Source organism: Maniola jurtina, chromosome 17 (assembly GCF_905333055.1).
Source record: "Maniola jurtina chromosome 17, ilManJurt1.1, whole genome shotgun sequence".
Lineage (NCBI taxonomy): Eukaryota > Metazoa > Arthropoda > Insecta > Lepidoptera > Nymphalidae > Maniola > Maniola jurtina.
In genome coordinates, this window is record NC_060045.1 from 7,036,000 (window position 1) to 7,045,232 (window position 9,233).

General features: G+C 34.3%; 3 protein-coding genes across 3 annotated transcripts; 1 reads left to right on the top strand and 2 right to left on the bottom strand.

Annotated features, from left to right (window-relative positions):
• Positions 1-3,432, bottom strand: LOC123873960 (60S ribosomal protein L13a). The gene is made up of 6 exons (XM_045919081.1): positions 3,279-3,432; positions 2,800-2,930; positions 1,919-2,028; positions 1,553-1,698; positions 814-936; positions 1-128 (listed from the first exon to the last, which is right to left on the bottom strand). Exons 1-6 carry the CDS (start codon positions 3,297-3,299, stop codon positions 45-47), a joined length of 615 nt encoding a protein of 204 aa, XP_045775037.1. The 5' UTR covers positions 3,300-3,432; the 3' UTR covers positions 1-44.
• Positions 3,433-3,995: 563 nt separating this feature from the next.
• Positions 3,996-5,558, top strand: LOC123873959 (group XIIA secretory phospholipase A2). The gene is made up of 3 exons (XM_045919079.1): positions 3,996-4,367; positions 4,605-4,850; positions 5,244-5,558. The coding sequence occupies exons 1-3, from the start codon at positions 4,136-4,138 to the stop codon at positions 5,387-5,389; spliced, it is 624 nt and encodes a 207-aa protein (XP_045775035.1). The 5' UTR covers positions 3,996-4,135; the 3' UTR covers positions 5,390-5,558.
• A 1,092-nt stretch (positions 5,559-6,650) lies between these two features.
• Positions 6,651-8,868, bottom strand: LOC123873964 (myotrophin-like). The gene is made up of 4 exons (XM_045919086.1): positions 8,698-8,868; positions 8,383-8,493; positions 7,839-7,922; positions 6,651-7,168 (listed from the first exon to the last, which is right to left on the bottom strand). The coding sequence occupies exons 1-4, from the start codon at positions 8,764-8,766 to the stop codon at positions 7,082-7,084; spliced, it is 351 nt and encodes a 116-aa protein (XP_045775042.1). The 5' UTR covers positions 8,767-8,868; the 3' UTR covers positions 6,651-7,081.
• Between the last annotated feature and the right edge of the window lie 365 nt (positions 8,869-9,233).

The window sequence follows — 9,233 nt, forward strand, 5'->3', positions numbered from 1 at the left end:
TGGGCAACCATAGGTTTATTTTTTTTATATAATTTCCCTTAGTTCTAATTGTATCCATAGGACTGCATCACAGCGGTGAACGGCGCAGTCGCCTTTGCCACCTTCTGGCCTGCATCCTTGGTGATTTTCTGTGAACAGAGGATCCCAGTTAAGTATAGGTCTTCAAACTGTAGTGTTGCTAGGGATGACATGAATCTGAGACATGTTTGCAAACTATGGACCTCAAAAGAAAACTCAATCACTCAGCGGGCGATGAAGAGAGCTATGCTTAAAGTTTCTCTACAAGATCAAATCAGAGTTCCATAGAAACCGATTGATGTTGGGATCCTAAGCTGCTAGAATGGTGACCTCACACTGCAAAGAACAGCATTGACAGGCCCCACAAAGTACCACCGGATTCAGGAGCTTCTGGATTATGGCATGTGGAAGTCCCAACAAGACACCTATGTCTAGTGGACATGTTTTGGTACACAATTATGAAATTGGCTTTATTGTACACCATCATAAATAAAAAAGAAAGACAAAAGTAAAACAATAAAAAACAAAAATAGAAGTACAATTGGCAGCACTATCGCTTTGAAGGGATCTCTGCCAGGCAACCATGTTACAGAAAAAGTACAAGTGTAAATTAATAATTTATAACACACCCCACAAGTGAAGGTTACAGTAACTAGAAAAGAGCTGATAACTTTCAAACGGCTGAACCGATTTTCTTGGATTATAGCTAAGAACACTCTCGATCAAGCCACCTTTCAAACCAAAGTAAACTAATAACTAGTAAAGGGTTGTAGAAAATGCTAATTTGCCACCAACCTTGAGTTTCTTCTCGTAGGCGAGTTTGTGGATGGTCTTGAACTTCCTCTTGTCCTCCAGCTTGCGCACCACCTCGCGGTACTTCCAGCCCACCTCGTGCGACAGGCGCCCCACGTGGCAGTACTGATGTCACAACACATGTTACTTACAAGATCATTGTGTCAAGTTGTTTGATATGAATAAGATTGTGTTTCAGAATTTTTTAACATTACAACATCAGTTAATAATAACTTTCAGTCGCAAATTACCCAAAAGATAGCATCATGAAATAAAACTCCACTCAACAAAGCCACAGATAAAAAAAAAAGTGAAGGACACAGGAGTGTGGTTTTATCTGCTAAGCTTTGCAGGAGTATGTTGGATTTTACTTTTTTCATAAATTACATTTATGGAATGTTCATCAAACAATTTTCTTCAGATCTGGGTTTCATGCCTCTGTGATATGAAAATTGATTGGTATTTTTTTTACAAAAAACAAAACTTCTAGAAACCACCTTTTCTGACATACTGCAATTTAAATTTTTACAGTAGTACTGAAATGATGTCTGGCATAACTTTTAGCCATGAAAAAAAAAAGGACAAACCAACAAAATAAACTAACATTTATTTAAATAATACATATTTGTAATCCAATGAGTTGTAATTTTTTTTAAAATGCATCTAATAAACTAAGATACAGGTGGGACTTTCAACTTTTGAGCTATTGAGGGGCTAACTTCTGGGTTTGTTTGATACATACCTTACGTCCGGGCTTCAAGCAAAATACACGAAGAGCTGCAGGTACAACCACACGTCTGCGATTGTCGTACGGTGGTGGGCATCCATCATATGCACGGAGTCGCCTCAGGGCATCCTTTCCACGCTCTGTTTTGTGTGGGATCATGCCTGAAAAGATATTAAACTTTCTTAAAGCCTAAATTATTATAATAAGTTAAATAAATATAACTAATAATAGCTTCATAATTGATGTCTTATCACAAACTGTCAAATAATGTAGGTATAGAATAGATAATCATTAGGTAAATTACTACAGAACTAGATTTATCTGTAGTGAAAGACGATGCACGATTATATAAATAATAATGACAAAATCAACAAGAATTACCTCTGACGGTTTTCCATAAGACTTTGGAGGGAGCCCTGAAGTGGAATGGTCCGCGGGCGGGGTTCACATTGCACCGTTTGCGCAAGAATGACATGAACTTCAACTTGTTCCTGAAATAAATTATTTAATGTAAATAATTGTTGTAATTTTGCAATTTCCTGAAACAATAGTTTTTATTAAAATCAGATTATTTTAAAAATTACAACATGTAAGCTTTCAGTCGCAAATTACCCAATGGAACATCATTTTAAGCAAGTTTGTAGAGGTAGAATGTGCAGTTATTGTTTTAGAAAAGACTTGGTTACTGTTTCATTAACTTTTTCCAAGGTATTTTGTGTTATTATGAAATACATTATATGGATATGGAAAAGATTCCCATGATTTCAGGAAATATAATGTAATAAATGCAGTGAATCTTTCTATTAGTAAGGACTGTTATTGAAGTACTTTGTTTGTACACTCATACACACAAAATATTAATGTTGTGTATCAGAATATCCCACTTGGATCACCAAGTGTCAGTCGAAAGGCAAAGCCTGGCAATCTATTATCACCACACCCATGAATGATTGACAGTGTACATTTAGTAAATATCAATAAATTTTTGTAGTAGCTTTTAATTAATTTCATAAATCTAAATTTATACACAAAAGGAGGTAACTGATTGATCTATCTATGCACAGCTCAAACTACTGGACAAATTGAGCTGAAAGGCATAGCTATTATGACCATCCATTAATAAAGGATATTTAGTTTTATTTTTAAATTTCTGTAGTTCCCGTTGATGAAGTCGCGGGCAGAAGCTAGTATCAAATAAATATAGTAAATATTTTTGTTGTTCTGTGTAAATATGATCATTCAATCAAAAGTTCATACCATACCTGAAGAAGTTTCCCGAGATATTCAGCTGTTCACATCTTACGACAACTACTTTGTTTCCTTCTAGCAGAACCTTGGCGATGACGGCAGACAGCCGGCCCAGCAAGTGGCCCCGGCCATCTATTACGATGGACTGAAAAAAAAAGAGTTCAAACATGAGTGCCTGTGAAACAACATGTCGGTGTCCTAACCTCAAATATCGTAAAAATAAAGTTGAACCCCCATATTTACAAAACGATATAGCGGTAAGGTAGTAATTTATTAAATGATATAACAACTTTATTAAGCAGAAAATATTGGACATAACAATTTACCCCCAAAAATTCTAAGACGGCACGTGTACATCACACAGCGTCATTTTTATCACCGTTTTCACAAATTAATCGCTAATTAACTTAAACTAACATATATAATCACTTATATGAAAGTTTACAATAAATTAACACGCTTTTTGTAGTAAATATCCTATTTTTAACCTCACCTTATTACTAAAGCCCGTCATTTTCTCGACAACAAACCGGAAAAGACCAACTTTTGAAAGAAATATGGCTGCCGGATACTTTCAATTTTTTTTAAATATCATGTTTTACTGCTCCAGATTCTGTGTCTTTGAAGACTTATTTTATTAATGTTGCCATTTACTAAATTGTTTATGGGACCTGTGCCGCTGATGTCAAAACATACGGCAAGCATCGGTGATCGGCAAACATCACAGATGGCTTGCCGGCTAGTCGGAGCGCTCCCCAAGCAATAATACACTTGCTCCCGGGTGTTGGTGAGCATGCGAATGCCCCATGAACCGTAGGTAGGTACTTGGCTGTTCACATATTGTCACAAGCATCTGGCCGCACCATGAGGTTTTGTTGTTCTTGTCAGAAGTGTTTTTTTTTTATAATTTTTCAGCTAGTAAACTGTATCGGGCTGGCCGCCAAAGAGTAGGTAAGTATGTATTGGTCATTGGTCGCTTTCGTGAAGAGCACCTTGCGAATAGCATTTGACATTTTTCATCTATTGAAGTTTTTTTACGAAACAATTGTATTTTGTCACTCAATGCAGCAGCAATGTAGAAGCAACAAATGTCAATTGAGTTTGATCATGATGGTTTTCCAACTGTTTGTCTTATTGTCAAAATAAAAAAACTGTGCTGTGAAGTGTGAATCAAGTGATCATTCATCCAAGAGCATAGATAACACATCCAAGAGTGCTTGTGAATTGTGATGCGAGAGCTAAATTTATCACAGTTTTAGATTTATGATAGTTTTCTTGGACCACGTCAGTATTAACATAGCCAGGAAATGATAAAAAGGTTTAGGTTTATTACAGGGTTCGATTCTAAAAATGGAAATTCCGTATAAGAAGATATTTATTTATGTTTTAACTTTTGCCGCTTATGCCTACACTGGCATAGGTTCGAGTATGTTACGAAATTTAAAAGATGCTGTTTTATCCGCGGAGTCAGTGTTCGGAGATATGTTTAGAAATGTGATCACTGTAGCTGAAAAATTTAAATCATTACATGACGTTTTTGATGCAGCTGTTGAAGAAGACTGTATATTTTCTTGCCCTGAAGGTTCCTTGAAATATTAATATATTTTTTGCCTAATATTTTTACGCCATTGTTATGCTTATAACTTAATGAATAACTAGTAAAAATACAATGGATTCAATATTGCTTCATGTTTAGTTACAAACACTTTCTCCATTTACAACATGATAGGTAGTATTGCAGTCCCTATATAGATAAATTCCATTTACTTGTTATTTAGCACAATTTTTTGATTTTACTTCATACTAATTTAATTTACAGGCCAAAAACCAGTTTGCAACAGAAATCACATACCAAAGTCAGATGGTTGTGGATCTCTAGGATTTGAAATATCAACTGAATATTTACCGATAGATCAGATGACCAAATGTTGTGATACTCACGATATATGTTATGATACATGCAACAGTGGTAAAGAGATGTGTGATTTAGAGTTTAAAAGATGTCTGTACAACTACTGTGATACATACAAAAGTGTCAACGTTGGTGGTGAAACTATTACTAAAGGTGAGCCTAAAATTAGACTTTAGCACAATATAAGATTTAAATGGTCTGCTTATTTACTGTTTTTTTTTTTAAAATATATTGCTAGATGCCCAAGACTGAATTTATGTTTTTAAAAATATGGAACTTTGTTTTTGGAGATATGCCTATATGTATCCGGGATAGTGGGTAGTGAAAATGAATATACATTGATAATAAATAATTAATTCGAGACAAATTTGATGCCTACATGTCGGCCTGGCCTCAAATTTCTATAGACAGAGACAGATGGAAGGAAGACGGGGAGGCCTTTGCCCAACATTGGGACAGTTCGGGCTAACAATAATAATAATTATTATTATTGAGTCTGGAAATTGAACATTTAACAAATCCCATTAAATATTACCTTTTTCACAGGTTGTAAAGCTGCAGCTAAATTACTGTTTACTGGCACATTGACACTTGGTTGCAAGTCATATTTGGATGCACAGAAAAATGCTTGCTATTGTCCTCCTGCTAAGAATAAATATAAAAAATTCACTGCTGGGAATGATGAATTGTAGGGTCTCAATATTATAGAGCCATTTGGCATATTGCTGTGCATGAACAGTGCTAGCCCTCTTCTTATGTGGGTCTTCAATTTCTCCAATATAATTCACAAAAAAGCGTCTATGCATTGACCTCACTGTACACAATGGCCATTTGTGTACTGGAGCAAAAATATATTAGGTATATAGGCAGTGGCGTAACTATATCATCTAGGGCCCGTGGCAAATTCTTTTAATGGGGCCCTATCAGTAAAAATCGCCACGTTGTACTCAGTTTAATTTTAATAAACTTCGAGAGTTTCAGCATACCTACTCAATTACACGTTGTACCTACATATCCCACTAATGGCCATAGGCAAGGCCGTAGCCAGGACAGCCGTTTCAATTTGACAGCAAGATAGAAAACAACAAGATATAGGAGCGCGAGCGCAATTTATTTTGTTTAATACAGATAAAAAAGCGAGAGATGAACGAGCTCAGCCATAAAAAATGTTATGTTTTAAAGCACCTCACTCAACTTTTCTCATGAAAAATAAAGAGTTTCTAGGGATATTTATTAATGTTAACCCATGCGGATAAAGTTCCGGGTAAGTACTACAATAACAACTAATACAACAAAAGCGCGAGCGAAGCGAGAGCGAAATTTTTATTAATTGTATTTACAAAAATCTATATTAATATTAGCTACCTTTTCAGGGCTTATCTTCTTGGGCAAAATTTGGTACTATTCAGTGGTAGCTTGCATTGTAATTTGTATAGGTATTTTATCCCAAAAAATCAGAATTTCCACGGGGTTTGAACGAAGTTCCGGTAATCTAATACAATATAAAAGCGCGAGCGAAGCGAGCGCAAAATTTTTGATAGATTGTAAATTCGAGAACTAGTTATCATGCATTTTGAAAACAATTTCTCTTTGTCTGGGATTTCGGGGCATCTTGGGCCGGGGCCCTCTTGGGTCGGGGGCCCGTGGCAATTTGCCAGCCCTGCCACCCTATTGTTACGCCACTGTATATAGGTACGGTCATGTAACATATTGGAAACATGGTTTTTTTATTATTTATCCAGAGGCCAGTGGTATGTGATGATTGATACCTTGTGTTTTAGGATAATTCAGTATTAAGTGTTTGTTGTGACAAATTGTAATGTTTATTTATAATTCTAAATACACAATGTTGTATACTTATTATGCAATGTGATATACCTATGAAATGTGATATCTAAGTTTTAATATTTAGATTAAGCTTACTAGGGGATTTGAAAATAATAAAGTATTGCATAATTATATCACGTTTTTATTTTAGCAATAAAAATTACTCCCTTTATCATGATGCCTTCTCTCCATTATAATATATAAAATAAATTATTTGCATTTAGAGTATAGAGTAGGCCTTTAAAAGTAAAGTAATGCTATAAACGCAAAATCATAAATGCATTTCAAAATATTTCATGCAATTTGTTAGTTCATATGACTTAAAGAGTATTTGTTAGTAATATAAACAAATAGTACTAATGGACGCAGTCATAATACATAACTATGTTTCTTAATTCATAATAAAATGTTGAGACTATGATAATATAATTTAATCGCAATATAAATGTAAATAATAATAAAATTATATTATGATCATTAATTTAGTAACTGATTATAGCTTTCAAAAAATTTGACTGAGCGAATTTAAACTTAACTTAAATGATTTTTGGGTTTTTCTATGTTAAGAGCTCTTTAATCTCCTCTTTTTCAGCAGCTTCAATATATGGTGTGCCATCTGGGGTTTTGCCATTTTTAGAGGCTCCCTGAAATATAGTTTTTAATATAAGACATTTGATACTAATATTATAAATACGAAAGTGTGTCTGTTTGTCTGTCTGCTAACTTTGCATGGCCCAGCAGCTTGCCCGATTTTGATGAAATTTGGTACAGAAGTAGCTTGCATTACAGAAATCAACATAGGTAATTTATATCCTGGAAAATTAGAGTTCCTAAAGGATTACTAAAAAACCTGTATCCACACAGACAAAGTCAATGGCATTGTCTAATTTGATATAAAAAATGTGTTGTTGGACTAAACAATCAAAATAATAGTTAAATCAATGACTTGTTACATTCATATTACTATTATAACTCATGCTCGGTGATGAGTTAGAAGATACAAAACAACCAGTGTTGAGGAGATAAAGCTTTACAAATGTACTCAAGTGTTGTAGTTTTAAGTCTTCACTTTAGATAATATGTATATGTAATGGATCTACTTCTTTTTTACATATATAACATCATTGAGTTACATTGATAGTGTAACCATACAAGAGATATTCATGACTCATGACATCCTTATCAGGGTCCAGATCTTAAGATTACATTTTTATCTAATAGTTATGCTGAGACAATAGACAGAGAGGATAAAGTTCACCTACTATCTTACTACCTAGATTGTTTAATACTAAATGGTAGAAGTATTAAACTTACATGTTTTAGTAATGTCTTAACACACTCAGTATGACCTTCCCATATAGCTGCAAGAATCACAGATATTCCATGTTTGTCAACCATCTGAAAATATTTAATTTACATATTGTTTATTCCATTTCTAAATTTATATCTCAGCAGTTGTATGATTAACCTTTAAATATATAAAAGCCTAGGTTATTTCCAAATACCAGGGGGACTTTAATTTTCCCTGAATAAACAAGGTTCTTACTACTTTGTTAAAATAAACATTTTGTCGCCAATCAAAGTTGTCACTTTCAACATAATCTTCTTCTTCTTCTCTCTGGGCTGGTTTCTGCACTTTCCGTTTCCGTCTGTTGTGCGTGTGTTGCCCCTCCCCGCCGAAGTTTTCAATATAATATTCAACATAATATTACTTACTTACTTAGATGAATAATTACTAATACTTTTAGGTGACACTATGCAAATCTCAAAGGAAATATAACATTCCCATATTATTATTCCCTTAACTACTGGTTAAATAGAATTATTGATGTTACAGTATAAAATAAGTGATACTCACATTGGGATCAGCTCCTTTGTCTAATAAATAATTTACAACAGCTGTTTGGCCGTAATCTGCAGCATAATGTAGAGGAACACGTCCATCGATGAGAGCGTTCACATCAATTTTCTAAAAATAAAAAATATAAGTTGTAACCATTGTTTTAGATATAAAACAACACATTATATACCATTTCGATACAGGACTGATTGGGAATAGGTGTTAATCTAGTGTTAATTAACACATTTTTCGTTTTATTTCCCTTCTAATGTTTAGCATAAGGATGAATCGGAGTATGACTACATAAGATTTTGTGAACAATTCTAGTTTTACCTTTTGTTCAACGATGTCCTTTACTTGATCAATATCGCCGTTTTTAATTCCCCAAACTAATTCACTCATTTTGACGTACTATAAAAGTTCTTTTTGTTTATTTCTCACACACGGCGAACCACGAACCTCAAATCTTCAATAATCACAGCACGTAATAAAACACAGTAGTGATTACTCTTTGGATGTCCGTAAATTTTTTTTAAACTGGTTTTACGGCTTTGCATTCTAGGCTTTTAAGCCTGGAAGTTCCTCTATTGCAATTTCATGAACTTTTTTCCATAGGTCCAAATTCCAAATACATAGATTCTAGTAGCATGCTAGCAGCTAGATATGTCCACATATTTTAGGTATTTTAGTTATTTTGCCTCTGACATTTTGTCATCGCATGTTGGCATTACCTACTTCCTGTAAGAGTCGCATGCATGTGACGCCGCCATGAACGGACTGCTTACTCCACAGTTCCCACAGTTCCTCAGATTTGATCTGAGGTTTACTACTACTTACTCTGTGCACAGAGTAAATCATATAGGTACTCT

Excerpts from the sequence above, each read along its gene's own strand:
- LOC123873959 (XM_045919079.1), top strand. The coding sequence starts at position 4,136 with ATGGAAATTCCGTATAAGAAGATATTTATTTATGTTTTAACTTTTGCC. Across the intron at positions 4,368-4,604 it reads TATATTTTCTTGCCCTGAAG|GCCAAAAACCAGTTTGCAAC; the intron begins GTTCCTTGAAAT and ends TTTAATTTACAG. Across the intron at positions 4,851-5,243 it reads TGGTGAAACTATTACTAAAG|GTTGTAAAGCTGCAGCTAAA; the intron begins GTGAGCCTAAAA and ends CCTTTTTCACAG.
- LOC123873964 (XM_045919086.1), bottom strand. The coding sequence starts at position 8,766 with ATGAGTGAATTAGTTTGGGGAATTAAAAACGGCGATATTGATCAAGTA. Across the intron at positions 7,923-8,382 it reads ACAAAGGAGCTGATCCCAAT|ATGGTTGACAAACATGGAAT; the intron begins GTGAGTATCACT and ends AAATATTTTCAG. Across the intron at positions 7,169-7,838 it reads TTAAGACATTACTAAAACAT|GGAGCCTCTAAAAATGGCAA; the intron begins GTAAGTTTAATA and ends ACTATATTTCAG.
- LOC123873960 (XM_045919081.1), bottom strand. The coding sequence starts at position 3,299 with ATGACGGGCTTTAGTAATAAG. Across the intron at positions 2,029-2,799 it reads ATCTCGGGAAACTTCTTCAG|GAACAAGTTGAAGTTCATGT; the intron begins GTATGGTATGAA and ends AATTTATTTCAG. Across the intron at positions 1,699-1,918 it reads CTTATGGAAAACCGTCAGAG|GCATGATCCCACACAAAACA; the intron begins GTAATTCTTGTT and ends ATATCTTTTCAG.